At 47.6% G+C, this 22,994-nt stretch overlaps 1 protein-coding gene across 21 annotated transcripts in view; it reads left to right on the forward strand.

Annotated features, from left to right (window-relative positions):
• RBFOX2 (RNA binding fox-1 homolog 2) overlaps positions 1–22,994 on the forward strand; it is a 159,688-nt gene that overhangs the window by 83,622 nt on the left and 53,072 nt on the right. For 19 of the 21 annotated variants that reach the window (XR_007374676.1, XR_007374677.1, XR_007374675.1 and 16 more), the window contains one exon: positions 21,889–22,113. Coding sequence is in view for 15 of the 21 variants with exons in the window: in XM_048934279.1 (XP_048790236.1) it covers positions 21,889–22,113 (225 nt within the window). In the remaining 6 variants the exon portion in view is untranslated. Of the gene's footprint in view, positions 1–5; positions 2,887–21,888; positions 22,114–22,994 lie in introns of those variants that run through there. The other 2 variants (XM_048934289.1, XM_048934287.1) reach the window with 2 other exon arrangements.

Here is a 22,994-nt window from a genome sequence, read left to right on the forward strand (position 1 = left end):
GATGGAGAAAAGCTGTCTCTTCACAGGCGGGGTCCGTTTGTGTGTGGCTACATGCTCGGGCTGTGCCAGGCTGGATGGAGGGGGATGCCCATGGGCACATTCTGGAGTTGCTATGCACAGCTTTATATGCAGGGTGCTCCCTGCCACCACCGTTATGCAGTGCGGGATGGCGCTGAGCGTGTGCGGTCAGTGTGTGCCTGGGAGCTGGCACCTCAGAGCTGCCTGATTTGGAGAAAGAGGTGCTGGGGAGGATGGGGTGCTGCTGGAGCACTTGGTGAAACGGGAGGGCAAATGGAAATTCACCTAGAGCTTTGGGATGCGGTTGGGCTAGATGACCTTAGTGGTCTTTTCCTACTGTAATGGATCTTAGATATCCTTGTGGACCGCACATTGTTCGCATTGCTTGACCTTGCATTATAGCTGTCTTAAGAGCATGCAGTACCCAGGCTAGGATTGCAGGGTTTGCACTGCATAGTGATGCACTGATGTTGAGGAAGATGCACGTGTGAGAAAAGCCCGACAGTAAGGAGCAGAGCTTGGGCTTCCCCTGGCTGGGGCTCTGGGGATGATGATGATGCTCGCTTAGGTGAGCACCGCAGTGCTGGGCTGCATGGGGGACGGTGGCATCTTGAGGGCGATGTCCCCGTCCACAGCATGCTGCAGTGGCGTGGCCTCATTCACAGCTTGTGAACTTGCTTCCTTGGGGCTCCATTTAGCTTATGAAAAGTCCACGCTGCTGGTACCTGGAGCTGCTGAATGAATTCGGCATTGCTGTAGCAGTGCCTTGCTCTGCTTGGTTCCATCTCCAGACGCCGCTGTCTGCCTTGTCTGTTGCTTTTTAGGGAGCAGCTTGCCCGTTTCCTTTGGAAATCTGGGAGATGAGCTCTTGTATAGGCACGAGGGGATGGTGAGACAAGGTAGATTGCAGCTGGTGAGGAGAATGGAAATAGTGATAGACGGGAGGTGCTGGAAGGGAAGAAGAGGAAACCTAAATAGCTAATTGAGAGCAAGAGCTCAGATTCATTAACAGAAAGCACCCTGCTCTGATTCACCCCCCCTCCCCCCCCCCGCTTAATCCTAAATCGGTGAAAATGAGTGTTAAACGGAGCCCAGTACAACATGTGCTAATTGCAGATGAAAGAGAAACTCTTGGGTGGATGGGAATTCCACGTTTAAGGGCTTTTTCTCCTTGTGGTGCATGGCGAGGCTGCTGGCTTGCGCGGAGCACAAAGCCCTCCCTTTCTTGGACAGCCCAGTGCCGTGCTGGCGTTTTCCTCCGAATCTGTTTCCCATCAGAGCTGGGAGAGGGGGAAGGTGTTGAGCATCTCAGGGGGCGGGAGGGGAGCTCTGCCTCTGTCGGGAGTCCCACAGCCCATGTGGCAGTGCTGCGCGCAGGGCCGTGTGCCTTTGTAATGAATCACCCCGCCATTGTCTGCTCCCCTCCCTGCTGCCGCGATGGAGCTTTCACCTGGGCTGCTGCCTGCGCGCGGGCCTTCTTCCAAGCTGGGAAGAGGAGGAGGAGGAGGAAGGGCTACTCGCCGTAATTAAAGCCAGAGCAGGGAAAGCTGCTATTTCCAGCCTGCAGCACCCCGGTTTCCCTCCTTCTCCGCCTCGAGTGGCTGCCTTTTGATGTGGGTGTAGGCAGGAACATCTGAAGGTCCCCTTTTGTGAGGTTGTGGGATCACTGGGCTCCATTTTGCGGCACCATCCGAGGTGCCTTTGCTGCCGGTGTGCCCCCTCCTGTCCCCCAGCACCCCTCAGCAGCTCCAGCCAGAGCCGTTTATCTTGGCACGTGTTTCGCTCGCTGTGCTCTGCCCAGGGCTCAGGGAGGTGATGGCGTTTGTGGCTTTGAGACTAATTTATGTCCTTGTTAAAACGAACCAGCGAGCAGTCTCATTTTTTCCAGAGGTTTTCATCCCTTCCCCCTTCCATAACCCTTTCCCTCCCAGACCCCATGTGCAGCTAGAGACAACCTTGCACGGCCCAAAGTTGCTCGTTCAGCCAATGATTTAAAAAAAAAAAAAAAAAGGGAAAAAAAAAAAAAAAAAGACAGAGCTCCATAAATGGAGATCTTATTTAAATCGGAGCAGCAGCTGACTCATTAAAGGCCTCTCTATCTCCTTTTCTTTACTCTGCCTTGTTCTTTTCCCCTGTCTCCCTACCTCCCATGACAGCGGTCTGTGCTCGCTCTGGGCTCAGGCAGTGGGGGTGGATTTGGGGACCAGAGATCATGCCCATCATGACAGCCACCTCACAAATGTGCGAAGCATCCTGTTGTAGGAGATCATCCTCCTTTGTTTGAACTGTCTGCAGGGGAGCCCGAGTGCCAGGACAGCCTCTCCTCCTGTCCCCGTATTGCTTCTTTGGGATCTCCTTCCTTCTGGCAAGCTGGATGCTCCAGCATCTCCTCCTTCCCCCTTTCCCCACCCTTCCCTCAAAAAAAGGGGGGTGGTGGTGAAGAAAGAGCTTTTTCCTCACACTGAGGGATTCACTTGGGAGCTATCGCTATTCCCCAGCCCTTTTCCTTGCTTGGAGGATGGCAGCCCCCTCTCCCTCAGCTTATTCGCTATTTGCTCCTTGGTTTGGTGTCCCCCTTGCATGAGCTGTCTGAAGGGGATTGCTCTTCTTGTATCCCACGGCCTCATGCTCTTTTTCTTTCATTGCCGTTCTGAACGCGGTGCTTGTTTATGCGTTACCTGACTTTCTGCCTCTGTGTACCCCCTAGTTCTTGCCTCCCTTCTGCTGTTTGTCGTAGGACCTCGGTTTAGCGCTGCGGGCACCATGTCAGCAGCAGAGGTTTGTGTGAGAGGAGTCCTGGCCAGGCCCTTTTCCAGGAGAATCTCCCCCGGAGATTGAAGGATGGACCTGCAGCTCGCTTGCCCTGATGTAAGGACTTGTTTGTTTGATGTGGGCCTATGGATTGTGTCTGTAACTGTTGGGATAAGTAGGAATTTAACTGCTGGTGAAGAAAGGCTTATTCTTAAGGGCTTTTTCCCTTTATCACCTTTCCTGAGCGCTTTCAGATGTGCCAGAGTAAAAGCAAACTCACAGGGCAGCCTCGGGATGGCAGAAGTTGCATGTAGCATTGCCTAGGAGGGATGGCAGTGCAAAGGGAACCTGATACGGCAGTGCCATTTCCTTCAGTCCTCGTCTTAGGAAAAAACTCACTGCTCCGCAGCGCGTATCTTCTGCAAGTGGTTGGGAAGCTGATCCCACATACCTGGGAGCTGGGACAGGAGGGGGCATGGGTTTGCCTCAGTGCATGCCTTCCTACTCGGATGAAGAGCTATGTGATTTGAAATGCTGTTTTACTGCTATCTTAGGAACTGATAATTTGTGAAGTATCTAGATTAGTGCAGAAGGTTGTAGCGAGCTACCCAAAATATCCTCGGTTGGAGGCTGAGAAGTAAGGAGCCCTTAATATCACTAATGCCTTTCACTGCAAGTTGTTCATTTATGATGGCTCCCCTGCATTTAATTAGTATTGACCATCATTTTACTATAATATTCCCTCCATTACCAGTGCAAAGAGGGTTGGGAGGAGAGGTGATCTTTTTTTATTGTTTGTTTTTCTTTATTTTCTGGTTCTGGGCTTACTAACTGCTTCAGGTAGAATGCCTGACCTATTTCCCTCCTAGCTGCAAAGTCACAGGATTCACTAAAGGGCATTCCTCTAAATACTCGCGAGGAAGTGGTTATTTTGCCTCAGCGTGGTCTTGAATAATACTTGAAGGGATGTAGTCAGATCCTCTTCTTCCTGGAATCTGAGTAGAAAGATGTTAACGTTCCTCCCAAATGCATTTTAGTTTGCTGCTACGGAGTGCTTTGTGATGCTGTGCCATGTGGGATGGTTTTTGCAGTGGATAGGCTGCTTTTGTAGGGTTCCCAGAAGCGAGAGCAATTAATGATCAAATGAAAGCCGTGTAAAAGTAGTGTGCTTCGCATATAGAAGAGAAAATAGGACAAACGCAGGGTCCGTTCAGCAGCGTGATTTGTTTAAAATATCTGATGGATTTATTTATATTGCTTTGCAAAACTGTCTGTTGATACGATTCAGCAACATTATTCATTAACTGAATTGAGAGTATCGAGATGGTAATGGGAAGGCACTTCAGTTCTAGGGCATTTCCATATTTTAAGTTGGGAAGGAAACCTTTGTTTGCTCTCTGTATTTCTGTGCCTATTTCTGATGGTCTTTAATCACATGAGTGCCTGCTATTTTTTTCCACAAAAAAAAAAAGGAAAGAAAAACCAGACAGCCATCCTCCCATCCCCCCAGCTCCAGTCCATGTGGCACCGCGATGACCTCTGCCAGTATCAGTAGCAGGGTTGGCCGTTCCAGATGCATCCCACAGACCTCTGCCACTTACCCTGAATGTGTAATTAGCTGTCGTTTTCTGTACAGACCGGCTTGATGTGTGTTTGCCAGTTGGTTTTATAGATTTGCTGACAGCAGAGGAATGGTGACTTTTCGCAATGTTAGGCATGCACAAATAGGCATGTTTTCTCTTCTCTTCCATCCTTATGTGACCCTGGCATGAATGGCTGAGGTGAGATGGATCTTTTCACTGATTCTGCATGAGCTCCAGTCAATAGCTTGTCCCGTCCAAGTCCATCCTTTCCTGCTCCTACTGCAGTCAAACTTATCTCTTTCTTCCCATGTAACTGTAACTCTTGGCTCTCAGGCTCCTAGTCCCAATTTACTTTCCTTCTTCTATATCTCTAGATCATTATTTGTTTGTATTTGAGTGGGTAACTGTTGTGCGATGCTAAGTGATCCCTACAAAGGGGATAGTTGAAAGTACAGGAGACGGGTCATCCTTCTGCTGTTGCTGGTCTCCAGACATCTGGCATGGCCTGTGTCTCCTGTAAGCTGTGGATGAGGCCTGAACTAGAGCATGAAATCACAGAAAATGAGACATGAGTGGCACTGCCAGTAGTCCTCAGGAGCGTTCCTATTTCCTGATAGAACTGATGGCATATAAACCGTTGCTGTGGAGGGCTTGAACAGCCTGCCTTAAAACATTTGTGGTGCTGTTGCCTGCCCTGACAGTCCAAGTCCTTTGTTTTCCATGCGTTACTAAATCTTTCCTAATATTTCATATTGAACTTTGTCCACGTTTGTTCTTTCCATGATAAATGCAAAGAACAGATTTGTTCTTCCCTTTGCTACAGACTGTGTATGCTGGATTTTTTTTTTTAAAATAATTTTAGCTTTTTTTTTTTTTTTTTTTTTTTTTGGACCATTGTGTGTAGCTTTGCTAGCAACGAGCTTAATAGAATGTAAGAGATAAGCAAAACCAAATGTTAGTGAGCCTCATATATATAGAGATGAAATAGAAATGCAGATAGCACGAGTAAGAGTTTGGATGCTTTTTCAGAGCTGTGAACAGCTGAAAGCAGGGTCTTGTAATGGGAAGTATCAGCAGCCTTAATAGTAGGTGGCACTACCAGCTCTGCCTGTAATGGAGACTTTCTCCCAGAGCCGTCAGTTTGTAAATGCCAAAGTGGAACTGCAGTCTGAGTATTCTGTAATCTGAGGGTGCAAGGAGACACCAAAAATGTCCGAGTAATTGCAGAGGTAATCTTTTAGCAGGCTCTGAAGCCTGCCCTTGGGTTGGGAGGCTGGGATACTGTTAAAACCCTCTCCTCCTGTTATCCTGCTTAAAATTCAGTCTGCACTCATGGTCCTGGGGAGTTCAGGCTTTCTACGTGCTTTGTTAGTCCTGATCTCACTGAGCTTTCTGACTTGGAGGGCATTTTTGACTTTCACATAACTGCTTTTGATTAACTAAGATTTAGATAATCAGAGTTTGCCCAATATGGTGCAGAGACCATCATTCACCTATCGGGTCTTGCTGAGGCCCTTTATACGAAGCCTGCATTCTCCCTCCAGTCCTACTAGCAAAATCTGCTTCAAATTACTTAGAGAGCAATTTAAAAATGCCTTGGAGAGGAGGTCTGATTTCTTGGATAGTGCTAGTCCTCCTTTGTTTCATGTACCCTCAATGAATAGCAAAACCCTTAATTTGATTTGTTGTTCTTTGTAGCCTTTCTTATTTTTGCTATTGTTCAGTATGGCGTATAAAAGGGGGTTATCAAAACTGAATGATTATGCAGAGGACTCAGGAATATTAGGGAGCAGAAATAAGAAAGGCTTTTGTTTTCCAACTTGTGTCCTTTCCAGCTCTGAAAAATATAATTTAGATAAATAGGGCAGCAGGGGGAAAGGACTTCAGAATTTCAATAGGAAGAGTTCTAAATCTGTGCTATCCTGTGGAGGATCCTTCCAGCCTGAATCAGGAGATAGAGGAGAAGCATGGAAATTTGGTGAAATTAGTAAATCAGACTATTTGCAGCTGTTGGTTGGGCTGTAAGGCGTTGTGATACGGCAGCTTTGCTCAGTGTTCAAATATCTTGTACACATTAGTTTGCTCTAACTGTTTCCCTTGCCTTTCTTTGTGTGCATGATGAAACTGTTAAATTTGGTTATAGAATTGGTATGCAAAACCACTCTCAGATCTACATCTCACCTCATTGTAGGATGAAGCTCTCTGCTGTCTCAAAGCAGCACAAAAAGGAGAAAAGTTATTTCTAGGAATCCCTCTTAGATGCATTTGTCTTTGAGGCTTGTGTTTTGGTGGCGGGGTTGGGTGAGCTTAGACCTTTGCAATGGAGCTGAAAGGACATGGCGTGCAGGGAAATGGGAATGCCAGAGGCTTTGGGCTGAGCCTGGTGTGCTTCTCTGCTCCAGGTGACTGGGAGCTCTGGACCAGGCTCAGAATGAGTATGTGGTAAAAGCAGTTGATGAAGTGTCTGAAGAGTAATCTGTGCTTGGTGCTGTGCTTACCATGGCGTGCCATCTTTGGGAATTCCAAAAAATGCCATTTCACGATTAGTTCAATCTTACACTTGACTGAATGTGGCTGTGTCTATGCTCCCCATGGCCCATTGCCATGTGGCAGTGCTGCTGCTGGACTGCTATTAATTTACTTTCTCATTTGGTTGTGCTAGGAATGGTTCTCAGCTGGATCACTGTCCCCAGGAGTGTCGGTACCAGCATGACTGTGATGCAGAATGCAGTCAAGGGGGCTGCAGGCCTTGGTGGCACAAAGAGTTCTGGTCAGCCAAGGCTTTCTGTCAGCCTGCATCCTAAGAAGTAATTTTTGGAGGGACTCTATAAGTCTTCAAAGTTGTTGTTGGTTAATGTACTGGAAGGGATGTGAGAAGAAGTTAACCGGTGGGAACTTAGGTGGGAAAAAAAACATTGCTGCTGATGTCTTGATGCACTGTCAGAAAGTGAGAGACGAACTTAAATAAATCATGTTACATCAGATTAAGGATCTCTGAGCTGTGTTTTCCATCAACTCTGAAACTGTAGCTTTAGGCAGACTGAAAGCAGCTTTGCCCACAATGAGGGGCCCCCAAAAATCAGCCCTCTGTGAGGAGGCAGCAGAGGCAGTAGTGTAACTGTCCCCCAGCTTTTGGCTCAAATGTGATTTCTCAGGACTTTTTTTTTTTTTCCTTTTTTGCTGTTAGCAATACTCTTAATTAGCTCTGACAACGAGCTGCGGGAGTTACAGTGAGTGTGGTACAAGGAGAGAGCTGTGCTGGGGGCTGCGGGCTCCAGCTCGCTGGGGAGAATGCGTGCCAGGCCCACTCCCGTTCCATCAGATAGAAGCCATGAGGCCTGTCTGCTGCATAAAGCACAACCAGAAAGCCAGAGAGAGACACTGGATCTCTGAGCTGCTTGATGTGTCACGTGGAGGGGAAGGACAGCTGGAGCTGGCTAATAGTAATTTCTTAATATCTTGAAGGAGCACGAAGGGAGATAAAATTCACTCTTCTACGTAGGTTATCAAGGGGTGGAGTGTTTTCTGAAGTGCAGTAGGGCTCTAGGTTGGCTGTGAGACTCAGTGCCTTGCCATACAGTTGTTCTGAGATGCTGTCTGACCTCAGACTTGGAGAAAGTAAGTCGGTGGCAGAAAGGAACCTCCTGTGATTGACATGCAGAGCATGCTGGGCCTCCTGGCTCACACTGCCAAAGTGTGAGCATGTGGCTGGGCTGCCTGCAGCCGTGCAGCAGAAGTAGTTTAGGAGTTGCCCTTAACTGCATCTGATCCACCTTCCTGAGTCCATTGGTTCCTGCAGTGATTCCAGCAGAAGCAGAGCACAGAGCAGTGCAGTTGCTGATGCTGTTCCCTCTGTGGTCACCAAAAATTGATCACGGCTGTAATGTGAAAGTAGTCCTGGTTACACTGTGGTAGGAAATTCTGGGGTTCTGGAAAGGCTTTGCATCTTAGGCATGCTAGGGAAAGTGCTAACACTGATAGGTTGTCATCACATGTTCATCTTAAATGATTTTTGGAGTATTGCTCTCTTGAATAAACACTGTTGTTTAATTTCTGGATTTGAAGGAGTTTTTTCATGTGTACTGGCCTGCCTGTTTAATCTCCTAGTGTGTTTCGAAGATGCAGGGAAGCAAAGGACTTTATGGAACAATATGCTGGCTGCTATAGGTATTAATGACACTGTCATTGGCCACTTTTGAACATCAGCTCTCACTGCAGATTTAGTAGCAGACAAATGAGCTTTACCGGCATGGTTACATGGAGCTGGAGAGGATCTTTCAGAACAGCAGTGTGAATTGGAGCAGTGATCTGTTCGGCACCTGGCTAGGCCTGCAAGTTGTCAGCATTGCCTACCCTGTCACTTCCAGCAAAACAGAGAAGCTCAGACAAGATAAAGTTAAAACTAAGTGCTGAAGGTTGTTCTGGAGAAACTGAAGAATGTTTCTGAAGTTTGACAGTGATGGAGCATGTCCACGGGCTGTGCTGGCCCAGCTGGGGGAATGACTGTGTGGAGTCCATCCAGCCAGCTGGGTCTCCAGCTTCCCAAGGAACGAGTGTGTTTGGTCGCTCTGTTTCGAAGGCACGTGTCTGTGGGGCATAGCAACTGCCTGCCCCTATGCCACGCAGTGCTTTCATACCAGCAAGAACAATTCCAGTTCCTGATGTTCTCGTTGCTTTGGCTTAAAACTTTCACATCTTGAAAGAAATGGTTCGCTTTAGCTTATTTCTTGCTTTCAGTTAATTGTCCTCCTTCTGAAGCAAAGAGGATTATCATCTTGAGCAGTTATGCACTCGTGCTCCAGGATCTCCTTCCTCCTTGCTCTCAGTTACGAAATTAAGTGTTTCACATCTCATCTCTTAAAGAAGGAGGTTGCACCTTTGAAAGTTGTTGGCAGAGCCTGCTGAGATCTTGTGATGTTTTAGGTCAGCTGTCAGTGATAGTAACCTGATCTATGGCAAATCTCTCCCTCCCTCTCCCCAGGGTGCCTGCTCTGCCATTTGCGTGCCATTAGGGCTGATATGATCCAAATTAAATTCTTCATCTGTTTACATTTATTTTCTGAGTCATGAGAGGTCCTTGGGAGCTATGGGATTAAATGTTGTTTTCCTTCCTCACGTTTTTCTTTTTGTATTTTAGTGAACTTTATCTTTTCTTTCTTGCCTGGGTTGGATGCCTTCTTTCCATCTTAGTGTGCTGGTACACGGCCCATCGCAGGAGTAATCCGCAGCTGCACTGTCAGCAGAGGAGCTCTCGTTATTTTGATGTCTGCTGCAAAATGGTGGCTCCTGCTCTAAACTACTCAGTGAGGTAATTGCTTAGCTTCCAGTGTATTTTGCTTACATTGTGCGTGAGGTCCCTTAATAGGATAGAAAAGCATGAGGTGTTTTTTCAGGGCCAGGCTGGGTCTGGCTTCTTACTGGATCCTTTTTCATTTTCAGTGATACAGAGGCCAGTTGTGGTGGTGACTGGGAGCAGAATTGTAAAATCCTGGCACTGACTGCTGGCGAAGCAGCGGGATTGTTGTCACTCTCTGGACTACACTGCTGTGATTGCTATTTTATATTTTTAATATAAACAGCATCTTTTTGGTGGTGCTGCTGCTGGTATTCCAGGAGCTGTGATCCAGAAGGCGTGGAGGGAGGCAGCAATTGATTGATCTGACTGCTCCTTGAAATACTATCTGCAGAGAAGTTTTGCCATTTGACAGCTCAGTACTTCGTTTTGAAGCCAATTTCTGCAGGAGTGTAGGGCAGTGAGAAGAATTTCATGAATACGAAGCTGGCTTTCCTGAGCAGCCTTGCGCAGCTGTTGAGTGCTGCCTTGGTCAAGGGGAAAAGCCCACATGGAAGTATCGTGAGGCTCTGCAGCACAGTGGGAAGCTTAATGATATCCATCAAGGCTGTTTCTGTGTGCAGTTAAAACCCAACAGTGACCTTCAAAGCAATAGAAGCAAGTCCCTAGAAAGGAGAGGGCCCAGTGCAGGTCACTTCTGGGCTGTGGGAGACCAGTCTTGTCCCTTGCTTAGGTAAACCCTTTGGCTGTCCCTTGTGAGTGTGCCTTCTTGGCTTCCCCTTCACAGAGTGATTAAAGTTGGAGAAGACCTCTAAGATCACCCAGTCCAACCATCAGCCATCCCCACCATGCCCACTGACCACGTCCCTCAGTGCCACATCCACACGGCTCTGGAACACCTCCAGGGATGGTGACCCCACCACCTCTCTGGGCAGCCTGTGCCACTGCAGCACCGCTCTTCCTGGGAAGAAGCTTTTCCTAATATCCAATCTTTGTACAAGGCAGGCTTAATTAATCTTTCTGAAGCTTCCCTATCTGTTATGTGATCATTCAGTGTTGTATGCCTTGTGAATCTGGGAAGGGAAGCACTGGAGGCTAGTATGGGAGTCCAGTTCTGAGCATGCCCTTTTGTTTTGTTTGGAATCTTGCATAATATCAGAGCCCCAAGTGTCTTATATGGGGTTTTGATTTCCTTCAAGACTTGTGTTTCTCCCTGAACTTTTTTCTTAAGGTTTCTTTATGGACATGATTAAAAAAAAAAAAAAGAAGAACCAAGCTTCTAGCACTGTGCTAGTCAAAATAGCCCCCCTTAACTTGAATGACATGCAGATGACAGCTGATTAAATGAAAGCATTTTCTTCTGTGTCCTAAACCTGTTTTCTAGCCAATTTTCTTCATTCCAGTGATGGCAAAGTTCTGTGCATCTGCTAGCATCCTGCAGAGAGCCAAACAGAGCTGCTCGCGACTGAGAAACACCAGAGTGACTGCACCACTTAAATGAAGGAGAGGAGCTGTGGGGGAAAGATATGGGCTTTCACACTTCTTTGCTCTGCCAGGCACTGAGATTTTAAGTTTAGTGATTTTTGTTTTTTGTTGCATTCTCGAGGTGTACTATGGGGGCATAAAGCAGATTCTCCCAGCGTGTGATCGCTGCACCCCAGAGCCAATGGCCCCGGGAGAGGTGGAAGCACACCTTGCTGGAAAGTGGAGCACCTTTTTACCTTTTTGTGTTATTTAGTGTGTTTGGACGGTAATGGGAGCTGTGCTCATGAATATTTGAGGTGTTCAGGTGCCTTTTGAGGGCTGGAGAGAGGGGATGTGGTCGGGGCAGAGCAGGGAGCGGCCATGGCCCTGCATGTTTGTGTCCTCTCTCTTATTCTAATAGACTTCTCATCGGGATGGATGTGCTCTGAAATATTTATTGCCCTGTTTAAATATTCATCGCTGCAAAGGCAGCACAGCCGGATGGCAGCAGCAGAGCCCCAAGGGACAGGGACTGCAGCAGTCCTCGGCATTTCCTCTCAGTAATATGATTAAAAATATATATATTTAAAAAAAAAAAAAGAATACTGGGCATTCCCCCTCTGCCACAGATTGACAGAGGCAGCCAGGCGTGCGTCTCTGCTGTTTTCTCTTTGTGCCAAAGGCTTGCTCCTTGGTTTGGGTGCAGGGTGCTGCTCCTGGCTGCCAGATGCTGGTGCTCTTCTCCAAGCCCACATCCTGAGGCTTTGTGCATCCTGGTGATGTGGGTAGGAGGGAGCTGGCTGGCAGGATGGATTTTGGTCCTCTGTAGTCTCTTTTCTGCTCTTCTGGAGGTAGAAGCAAGCTGGTAGACACTACTATAGAGGTGGAGGTTGCTGAGGGCCACCAAGGGGTGAATGACATGGGCATGTGCATAGTGGCACACTAATGGAGCTGCAGGTGCTGGCGGGCATGTCATCAAAATGAGAAGCTCATCTATCAATTGAACTTTTAAGTCTATCGATTCAGCTTCAGTAATATATAGCAGCTTAAAAGTGTGGCTGCCAGTAAGAAACAATTTAGTTTATTCAGAATATTCGTTGCCTTTCTGCTGTTAAACTGAATGCTCAAGGCGTTGCCACACTGGTGAGGCGCAGGAGGGCCATGCGCAGGAGAAGCCTGAGCTGGTTGCTGGCTGCAACAGGAATTCGGTAAACACACCTTAGCTGGAAGGCCTGGAGGGGAAGGAGGCTTTGTAAGGGCTTAGAAGCAGAGGGGTCGTCTTTCCTGAGATACCTGCCATGCGCGGCATGTAAATAAACACCTATTATGCTAGCTTACATTGGGACATTCTGGAAGTTAAGCATAAGCAAAGCAGGTTTTGGCAATAATATGTTACATGTCGGCAGCACCTCTTGTTCTGGGATAAAGCAGCTTTCAGGTGCGTTCCAACCGCAGTTAATGTGGCGTATCCGCGGGCTGTGCAGGAAGAATGGTCCCCCGCCTGCCCGCCCCGGCCATATGCTGCAGCCTCCTCCTGCAGTGGGCGTCCTGCTTGGGCTGATCCAAGGCGGGCCGCCTCGGTTTGTGGTTGAACAGAAGGCTATTGTTCAGGCTAACTTCTGGCCGTGACACGGCTGGATCTCGCAGCAGCCGGGGAAGGAAGCGGAGTCACTTCTTCCGAGGCTGGTGGATAGTTTATCACAGCAGCTGGTACACAGAGCTACAGCCGTGCTTCTCGGCGGCTTGTTCCTCTCAGAGAGACTGAGCTGTTGTACTGATAAACGTGCCTGCCGCTCAGTCTCACCTGCTTTCCTTTGCACATTGATTTCCACCAACTTTTCCTAGCTTTCCAGAGCGTGGTCCTACAGATCATCCTTTCCGTAGTCTTCTGGCCACGTCTGCCATGTAGGCCCTTATGCCTCACCCTGATGCCTCTGCTTTGAATCAGGGAGCGCTCTCAGCAGCAAGGCACGAGGAGAGGACTGAATTCTTCTCAGCGGCCAACTTCATGACTGCCACTTAGAAAATCAGTAAGCAGAATAAAATGGTGTGTTTTACCAGAGCTGAATTTATTAGCTCCAGCTATTGGTTTTCTTGATGCCTTTGCTCATTAGATTAAATACTATTAGTGCCCATTGCCCATTGTTTGGTTTTTGTTGTTGGTTTTTTTTTTCCCCATAACCATTAATATACTTTCACCAAATGATCAGTTGGCACTTAATTTTTTTTTAACAGTAAGAAAAATAGATTGGGGCTTTCAAGTTTTTCCAGCGTATCGCCACGGTTTGGTTTGGGTTTGTGGTCACTTTTGTAGCTTTTTCCTGTTTAATTTTTTTTTTTTTTTTAATTCCCTTTTTAAAAATGTGCATATGGAAGTGTGTACCCCATTTCTTACCAGCTCAGGGCCACGTGCTAAAGTGATACTGCTCCCATTTCCTACTTGGTGGTAACGTGCCCAAATGATGTTACTCGTGCCTTTCACCAGGCTGTTGCTCTGGTGAGTTGTTTCTTAGTGACCCCCCTGTTCCTTTCCAGCATCCCTGCTTTCCAGGACACATAAAGGAACCTTCCTTGAAAATGGAAAACTCATCTTGGAACAAATAAGTAATAGAAGATAGAACGCGTTACTGGAACGGAAAGTTATTGTGGGAAGGAATCTGCGTTTTTAAACTGTCAAATTTCTGTTCTGGAGCATATGCCAAGTCACAGATTTCCTCCCCACCGCACCCCGACAGCAGATTGATTATAATATTGTTGCTTTGTTACCCTGGCACTTGAGTCACAGATGAGTCTCGTTTGCCTTGGCTGGAGCTGTGTGCATCAGAGCCCGTCTGTTCAGCGCTGAATTGTGGCCGTCCCCGCGATGGGCCGGCAGCAGTGACAGGGCTGGGAGATTTAGCTGCCTGCATAAAAGGAGGGGAGGAAAAAAAAAAACCAAATAGAAAACCTCAGGAGGAGCTCTGGTATTGTTTCAGTATGCTGCATACGTCTCGTCCTCCACCTTTGCTCCATAGTCACGTCTGAAAGCGCGACTTCTTGCTCTGCTTTCTGCCAGCTCTGCAGTTCTTTCCGAGGCATTCAGAGCTTTCCCAATTGATTCCAGATGTGCTCGCCTTCCCTGCATTTTTCTCCCTTCCTCCTCCTCAATTGGCAGCTTTTCTGGGAGGAGCTGGAATTGGGCAGGCAGGAGTGGAGGGCTAGCACTGGCTGGTGAAAATGGGGGGACAGAAGGGGCTTGTGTGATACCGATGGAGATGACTGGCTGGGCTTTGAGGTTTAAATTTTCTCCCTGGTTGTCCATCTTCTAGCTAAGCCAGCTTAGAGCAGCACCATCACACATCTCCTGCCACTGAGGGGGAAGCTGTATGCCAGAAACCGTCTTCAAAACCCTTCCTAGAAGAGCACCAGGTATTAGAGAGAGATCTGGAAGAGTATTGCAGATAGGTATGTCACGTAGTAAGGGCTTTGAAAAATTCCTCTGACCAACGTAGATACAAATCTTTAAAAGAGGCTGAATGAGCTTCTTAAGGGTTTAACTTTTCAGGAATGAAGTCTAATTTCCAAAGCTTCAGGAATAACCCTTCATGCAGTGCGGTTTGGTGATGTACTTGCAGATACTGGGAGACAGCCCTTCCACAGAGCAAGGCTGTGGATGAGTGGGAATGGCTGCTGCCCTGTCCAGCCCAGGTCCCTGATCAGGTCTGGGGAAAAAGATGCTGGTTTGCAGCATCACGTGGAGAGCTGCCATCTTCCTCAAAACAAAGCTGCTATCTGACTGCAGGATTGCCCTGACATCCTGCCGGAGAGCTACTGTGGGATTTTCTTCCCTGTAGACATTCCTGTGTTATGCAGCACTTATTCCTGAGTGGAACATACAAGCTGCTGGTTAGCAGTTGGGACAGGTAGCAAACCAGCACTGTGCTGCATTATAGCCACTGCAGACGCAGGCTGATCCCAGCCCAGCCAATACTGCTCTTCTTCCCCGCTATCGCTGCCTCCCAGTGTGGGAATCCACACTGGTGCAAGTGTGATCAGTTTGCTAATCCGCTGCAAAGCTGATCGCAGTTAGCTCGGATTAAACATACGTGACACATCTGCAGAGCACTGTGTCTTAGCTGTGGTTCATTTCAATTCTGGTTCAGAAGAAGAAACCTAACCCTCTTCGCTGAACAGTGAAGTAATCTCACTCGTATGGGGACGCTTCCACCGTGCCGGGTGCCTGTTGGATTAGTGTGTGTGACTGGATGCAGCACGTTCTAGGCTGTGCTTTCGTACTGATTTGTTGAAAGCTGGTCGCCTTGCAGAAATCTCTCTCCCAAGAACATTGACAATGAATGCCAAATGGAAAATATTCATTCAGGGGATTGCAGAGCTGGGAAGAACACTGCCAGGGCAGATGCTAAAGGACTGGTCTAGAGTGAAAATGTGAGTCTGGCCTTTCATTTGCCTGCTGGCTTTTCTGCTTAGGAAGCATCCATCTTGGTGACCTTTCTCCTTCATCCTCAGCCCCCCCTCTTCCCTGTAATGTTCAGAGGTAGTTTCATTTCTAATGTGGAATGGAAACAGATGTTGAGGCCTTGATGGGGTCTCATGAAGCACATTTCTCTTCCTAATCAACCCCAGAGAGTGTGAATTGATTGAAAGCATTTGGTAGGATGCCTTAATTGCCAGTAACATTTCACTTTTTTAGTGTTTTTTTTTTTTTTTTAAGAGGGAATAATGTAGATTTCAAGGGCAGTAAATCAGTATTGAAACCTGAAAGCCAGTGGGTACGTTTCAGGCTGGCAAGCCAGCATAGCTCTGCTGTATAGTGCTAGGAGAAATGGCTGTGTTGGGGTGAGTGAGTGCTTCCGGGGTTGTGCAATAAGATAAAACTGTAATCTTCTATTTTCTTTTCCTATAAAAGTGAGGTTTGAACTTATCTATTAAAAAAAAAAAAAAAGTACTTAAATGCATTAAAAAAAAAAAGGCAAGAAAGCCAGCTGTTTTCTTTTACAGAACAGTTTTTGGTGGCCTGGAATGATAGTGTATATTGGAAGATAACTTACTCTTCCCTTGCTTTACATATCAAGGAAAAGGAAGGAGAAGATTAGATAATCAGTGCAAGCTTGCTCCAGGAAGTTGGAGGAAACATGCCTTTAAATGGTTAGATGTGTGCCTGTCTGTGTGCAGGCAGCTATTTTAGTGGAAGGTCAGCTCAGTTAGGCTAAAGTTGAGCCAATTGAAAAAGAGCATCCTTAAAATGATTGCTTGAAGTTTAAATTCAAAAAAACACGTGAATGTGTGCCTGTCAGCTTTTAACAAAACTGACATAAAACTCCACCAAACTCTTGCAAAACTACCTGTAGGTAGAACTTTATTTCCAGGAGGGCGAAGGAGGAATTGCTATTGGATGTAAGGGTTGAAATCCCCGGAGTGTTGTAAATCAAATCCCAAACCCTCCATTATTGTGATCTTCCTCCAGGTGCATTTATGATCAATCTGCACCAAGGGAAGAGGGGTTGATTTTGTCCATCTGGGTCAACAGACAGGCATGCCAGCACTGTGCCCTGGAGCCACAGCAGTGCCTTTTGTGGTGTGGATATTGGGTTAGGGCCATGCACCCCTGGGCTCAGCAAAGGTTTGTGCAGAGAGCTACCAGGGGATGGTTCTGTAGTAACTGTACTCAGAGTTGTTTTTTACTGTCCCTGGGGGGTTATAATCAGTAAGTAACACTTGTGGGGAAATCATGTCTGCTTTCTAGGACACTTGTCTATTTTCATTCTTCTTTCTCTGCTTTCTTTTTCCCTTCCTTTTAGCTTTGTACATCCTTTCCATCTCTCAACTTTCCTTCCATAGATTTTTTTTTTTGCCTATATGATAGGTGCTAAAGGGCTGATTGATAGAGAGCAAAGACCCGAAGTTGTAAAACTCTTCAGAAACTGAACAGGAATGAAATGGCCGTGATGTGGAAAGTGGAGGTAAAGAGCTTGTGTGGTGTTCTCAGGTACCTGAGGAATTCATGTGGCTGGGTCAGCGTTTAGCGGGATGTGGGGAGGTAAAAAGCCATCACTAATCATTCCATACACATTGCTTATTTTTGAATGTTTTCATGACCTGAAAGGACAATTTTGAAAGATCATAGCTTCAGTTCCAGGGTCTGTGAGAACCGCTGATGTCCCCTAGCCCTTCCCTCCCTGCTCTTCCACCCCCTCACTGTCTGGCTCCTGCTCTCCTCGCCCTTTGCCAAGATGTTTCAACGCTCTCAGCTGGGAACAAAACTAACCTGACAATAAAAAGCAAGTCTTTTTTCCTCTTTTTTTCCCCCTTTTTTTCTGGGATACGTGCTGAAAAGGCTCACAGAGGGTGGAGGCAGCGTGTGCCTGGAGGCTGGGACCTCAGTGCCAGGAGCCTGGGGAGGGTGCGCTCTGCTCCCCCTGGCCCAGCTGTGACCTGGTCAGAGGGGAATGGTGAGAGTTCCTGTGTCCTGATCAGGGGCAGCGTGGGCTGGGCAATAGCTCCAGGTTGAGCTGTTGCCTCTGCAGATTGGACCTAGGAGCAGCTTTTGCTATTTACGGAAGGGATTAGGGTTGTGCAGAGAGCAAACAGCCGTAGCCGGGAGCACAGTTGTCACAAACACCTTAATTGCCTGCAGCTAGATGGGAGGCAGCCCTTCCCAGGCTTAATAACACAGGCATGGTGAAGGCAAACCTGTCAACAGTGGGCTGGCCCCCCCTGTGCTCTATCTATTGCAGTGCTTGGGGGTTTCCAAAGCTGAAGAGTACTTTGGAGAGGTTATTTGATGTGTACGTACGATAGCATTGCCTTGCGCCTTCCTCTGAAGCTCATGGCTCTTCATAAGGTAGCGGACAACGCAGAGCTTATGGCACTTCACGTGGAGTTGTCCATGCAGAAATTGCACCAGGTCAGATTTACCAGAATTGCCGTTTTATTCTGTTCCTCTTTGCTATCTATACAAATTCTGGCATGCCAATAGAGAAGGGATCCACAGTCGCTTCACTCTGAGGCTCCTTTCACGTCTCTCCAATTACACTCGTTTCTCCAGCGCACGAAACAAAACCAGCCCCTCACAAAATAAACTGATCTTTGTTAGCTGACAGCTTTATGGAAGTGGGAGGCCTTTGTGCATGTTTTTGTGCTCGCGCTCGGTGCCGTGATCTTGGATCACCACCTGCTGTCTGCTGAAAGAATTCATCCGAAATCGCGTTTGCGGAACCACGTTGTGCTGGTTGAGGCGTCCCTGGCTTCCTCCCCTCTGCGAGGTACCGAGGTTCCGCTACGTCTGTTTGCGTCTCGCCTGGCTGCGTAGCTTGGAGCCGCAGAGCTCGTTAATTAAGGTACGTGTGCATCAGCTCTTAAAAATGTGTCCCTGTTTAGGATTTCTCGCTGGCTTAGCTGAATTGTTTTTTCAAACAAAGCGTGGGATGAGCTGCAGGTGAAACCACAGCCCAAAGAAGGGAAGCTGACACCTCAAGGCACGGCCGTAGCTCTGGAGGTTTGGGAACCCAGGCTGGTGTCCCGTGTCCTGCTGGTGCACTGGGCAGCGTGTGCTGGTGAGACCAGTGTCAGAGCTCGGTAGGAAGGCAGCTGCTCTGAATCCCTGCCTTCTGTGTGAGTGCTTCCTGTGGGAGCCTGAGAGCTGAGTGAGTATATAACATAGGGGTTTCTGGCTTTCTTTGAACTGTCAGTTAGTGTGTCGTACTGAGGCTTTTTCCCTTTCTGAGGGGTGTACGTTTGGTTAATTGTTCTGAGTTACGGTTGTGTTGAACAGCCCATCCCTGCTTGGTAGGCATGGGATGGCAGCTAGTGGTAGCATGAATTCATATCTGCTAACCTGGAGCTGCCAAAATTGTTCCTGCAGCTGGGTGTCCCTCAGGCTTCCTTCCTGGAGACCACCATCCATCTCGTGTTGTGGCTGCGAAAAGAGTCTGTCCGAGCCTGGACGTTAATTAGGTTCATTTTATGCTATCGCACAAGTTGATAACAGCAGTAATTAGTGGGAACTGCAGCTGAGCTTTCTTTGTCCCGCGATGGCATCTGTGCGTGCGTTTGGGGATGGTGACTACTCTTTGACATATTCATCTCAGTCTGTCGATGTTGAGTCATGATGCTGAGAGGTTCACGAGCTAAATCAGGCAGTGCTGGTGGTGCAGGGAGGCATATCGTTGAGACAGGATAGACAAAATACTTTCAGCTCGGCTCTCTTGGTTGCGTCTCCCTCCTGCATGCCTTCACTGAGGGTTTTGTTGAAGCACTTCGTATCTCTTGGGATGTGGGAAAATCAGCGCTTCTGACTGCAGGACCCTTCTGCAAAGGGTTGGAGGTAGGGAAAGGAGTTCAGGTTCTCTGTTGGAACATAAATGGGATTTTTTTGTGTGTGTTCTTGAAAATACAAAGCGTTGGGTGAATGCTGAAATTGGGCAGAGTGGCAGAAGAAGGGGGGTATCAGTACACCACGAAACCTGCAAGGAACACATTAGGAGTTCCCTTCATAGACATGAGTGGGCGCAGGAAGGAAGCAGTGAAGGAAATAAAAATGTTAAAAAGTGATTAGACAGGAAATGTGTAAGTAATCACAGCTAGAGGAAAAATAATTTCAAATACAGGTACTCCTTTGGATAGGGAAAGCTGGGCAAGCATAGTAGCAATAGATTTATTGATAACCTGGGGCGTGATTTCTGCATTTTAGTATATTTAATATTATTGTAAATATGAGATTAGAAAAAAAAAATCCCTGAAGTTAGAATGGTATTAAAACACTCCATTCTGCACTAAAAATCCCTTATTTAAAAATCTTAGGAAGGTCAGAGAGAAGTAATAAATAAAGTTGTCAGGCTGTTTTGGCTTGTGAGATGTGATTAAGCTTAAAATAAATGTGTTATCAAAACACCACAAGAAATAGGGGGGAGAGAGAGAGAGATAGCATTTTTCATCCTTCAAACACTTGTAGATAATTGAAGAAGGGAGAGAAAATATTTGAAAGGTTGAAAAGCATTTAAACTAGAAGGGGTGCAGTGTTAACCGAGGGAGGGGGGAACGTTGGAGATACGGTGATACGAGGTTTGTGGGCTGGCATTTTAAGCAGTCGAGGGGTGAGATTAAACAAAATGCTCGAGTATGTCCTTTAGGGAGCAACGCCACACTGTTGGGAAGAAGGCACAATAAGTTTTGTTGGTGGCTAATTAACATTCTCTTCCTCCTGTCGGGTGCCATGGGCTTGTGAGTCTGGTTTGCTCTAAGGAGATTGGAAGTAGTTTCTGCTGTGGCATCTTCTCCCAGGGGTTGTTGTAGCAGTTCTTGAAATGAAATTAAAAAAAAAAAAGAAAAAAGAAGACCATCAGTAAAACCCAAGCAAATAAAAACTCAGACAGTTTAGTATTTGGATCCAGTGTTAAACGGTTGATGTTAAGCTATGATTAAAATGAAAGAAACAGGCAGACCTGAGCTGTATGGAAGCATGCTAGAGATGCTTTGGGTATAACAAAGTGCTGGTAAGGCTCTCAGATTTTGAGCACAGATGAGGCTGCCTGTAGCTCCCCACTGCCGGGACTGGGCAGGAGACAGAGTAAGCACAAATGAAGTAGGATCAGCCCTGATCTGAGGAGCAAACCCAGCTCTTCCAGGAAACATGGCCCTGGGCGGGCAGGCCGAGCACTGGGCAGACCGAGCAGGCTGGGGACTGGGCTGAAACCTGAAGGAGCAGTGAGGTTGTGGCTGTCATCTAGGCTGGGAAGGGACGGTTGCAGGCAGAGGAAAAGAGCGGGAGGTCTGTGCGCTCTCTGCTGAAGATTGCTCGGTAATTTCCCCTCTGCGTCTCCTGTCTGTAGGACAAGCTCCCTCTCCCTTTTCCTCCCTTGGTTTAAGCATGCTGGTGTACCTCTGGGCTTTGAGGGGGAGGACCAGGGGCTGGAACAGCAGCCAAAATTTAAAATCAGGATTAGTCTGTTGACACGCACATAAATCAAACAGCCGTGCTCTCATAAATCTTCTCTGTGGGTTTTGCTGCTGTGGCAGTAGGAGCAGTGCAGCCGGCTGGGCTTCCCAGGGCTGGGTTTCAATGTTGAGACGCTTGTCCTTCACCCGGGTGGCTCGTGAAGGTCACCCCCAGCTCCCTCCTGCCCCCTCCACGACAGCCCTGCAGTGCTGCAGGCTTTGGGTTTGCTGCTGGGGTTTTTTCAGGAGTAGTAGGATGAGATGTCTTCTGGGGATATATTTTGCACAGTCAGCTGGCTGTTTCTGGGTTGTGCAGTTGGTGTGCTAAAAGCTGCACCTGTGCTCGGTGCTCATCGCTGCCAACGCAGGGGAAGGGGCTGCTGCACAGATGTGTGCTTCTTTCTCTTGCTGTAATGCAACAGTGTGCCCTTACGCACTGTGTGCCTGGGTGCAGAGCTGTGAAGATGGGGCTGAAGGAGATGGACCTAGCACCCTGCTCTTCTGTGTGCTTCCATTCCCATTCTCAAGCTCCAGAGCCTCTCTACCCTTTCAAAATAATGCATGTGAAGCATTTTCATGAGATTTCAGGTGTGAGCAAGTTGCAAACCCCATAGATGGTTCTCCATGTGCCACCCAGAAGTGAGAAAGTTGCCCAAGTGTGATTAAAAACCAATGTGATGACTCAGCGGAGCAAGGCCCAGTAGAGAAGAAAATAGCAGACTGTGGAAGCGAATGGGATATTTGCATGAACCGTGTGAAACATATGTGTGATCGTGGATGATTTCTCAGGCTGATACATCCATCCGTCTTCTGTGGTGTGATAAAACTGCTTTCTCCTTTCTCCAGGGTAACCAGGAGCCAGCAGCAACTCCTGATGCAATGGTGCAGCCATTCACCACAATCCCATTTCCGCCACCCCCACAGAACGGGATTCCCACAGAGTACGGGGTGCCACACACTCAGGACTATGCAGGCCAGACCAGCGAGCACAATCTGACGCTCTACGGGAGCACGCAGCCGCACGGCGAGCAGAGCACGACCACAGCCAGCACGCAGAACGGATCTCTCGCAGTAAGTGCGGAAAAGCGCAGGGCAGCAGAACGGTGCCTCTGGAACGGGCGGCTGTGCAGGAGGTGGCTGCCTGTTGCTCAAGTGTGCAGAAAGTCCTAGGCTTGGAAAGGAGAGAATGGCAAAAAGCCAGGGGTTCTGATGATTCATTGCTGCGTTCTCATCTTTCCCTTTCTGTGTGTTTCCCTTGTAAATAAATGCCTGCAACTGCACCTGAGATCGTGGTGCTTTTACCACGGTAGTGCTGTCCAAAGACAAGTCTTTCCTAGAAAGATGAATTACCTTGAGTCAATTGGTACATGGTTCACATGAATGTGGTGGAGGCAAGTTCTAGAAGGTTGACAGCAGGAAGGATTTGAGAGAGCACGTGTATTGTAGGTGTAATCCTGGAATGCTTCTGCTTTCAGGAAGCTAACAGAGTAGAAAAACACTTTTCTTTGACTTTCTGAAAATGGCAGGGAGCTTCAGGGGCAAAGATAGGAGAGGACCTCTCAGCTACTAGGCGTCCATTTACCAAACAAAGATTTTCACCTTCTTACGTTTTTTGCTTTCTTCTTCCCGTGGCCTGGAACTGGCACTGGGCAACATGCTGACAGATTATCCCGGGAAAAGCTTTATCCACCCCTTAAGCCACTTGTTAAGACTTAACTTCCTAATAAAGAGCCTTATGGTGAGAGCCTTCGGTGCTCAGGGGTGGATTTAATCTGTTAATGCTTTCAGTTTTGCTTGTAGTTGGGCGTTTGGCTCATAGAGATTATTTTCCCCCCCTGTAAGTACTGAGTGAATTTAGTGCCAGCGATGGGAAGAGCTGATAGTGCCAGCCCGAGTGTGCACGGCTCCCAGCATGGGGCCTTGCTGCTTCTGCAGTGGGCACTGGTTGACAA

The sequence above is a fragment of the Lagopus muta genome, chromosome 1, assembly GCF_023343835.1.
Source record: "Lagopus muta isolate bLagMut1 chromosome 1, bLagMut1 primary, whole genome shotgun sequence".
Classification (NCBI taxonomy): domain Eukaryota; kingdom Metazoa; phylum Chordata; class Aves; order Galliformes; family Phasianidae; genus Lagopus; species Lagopus muta.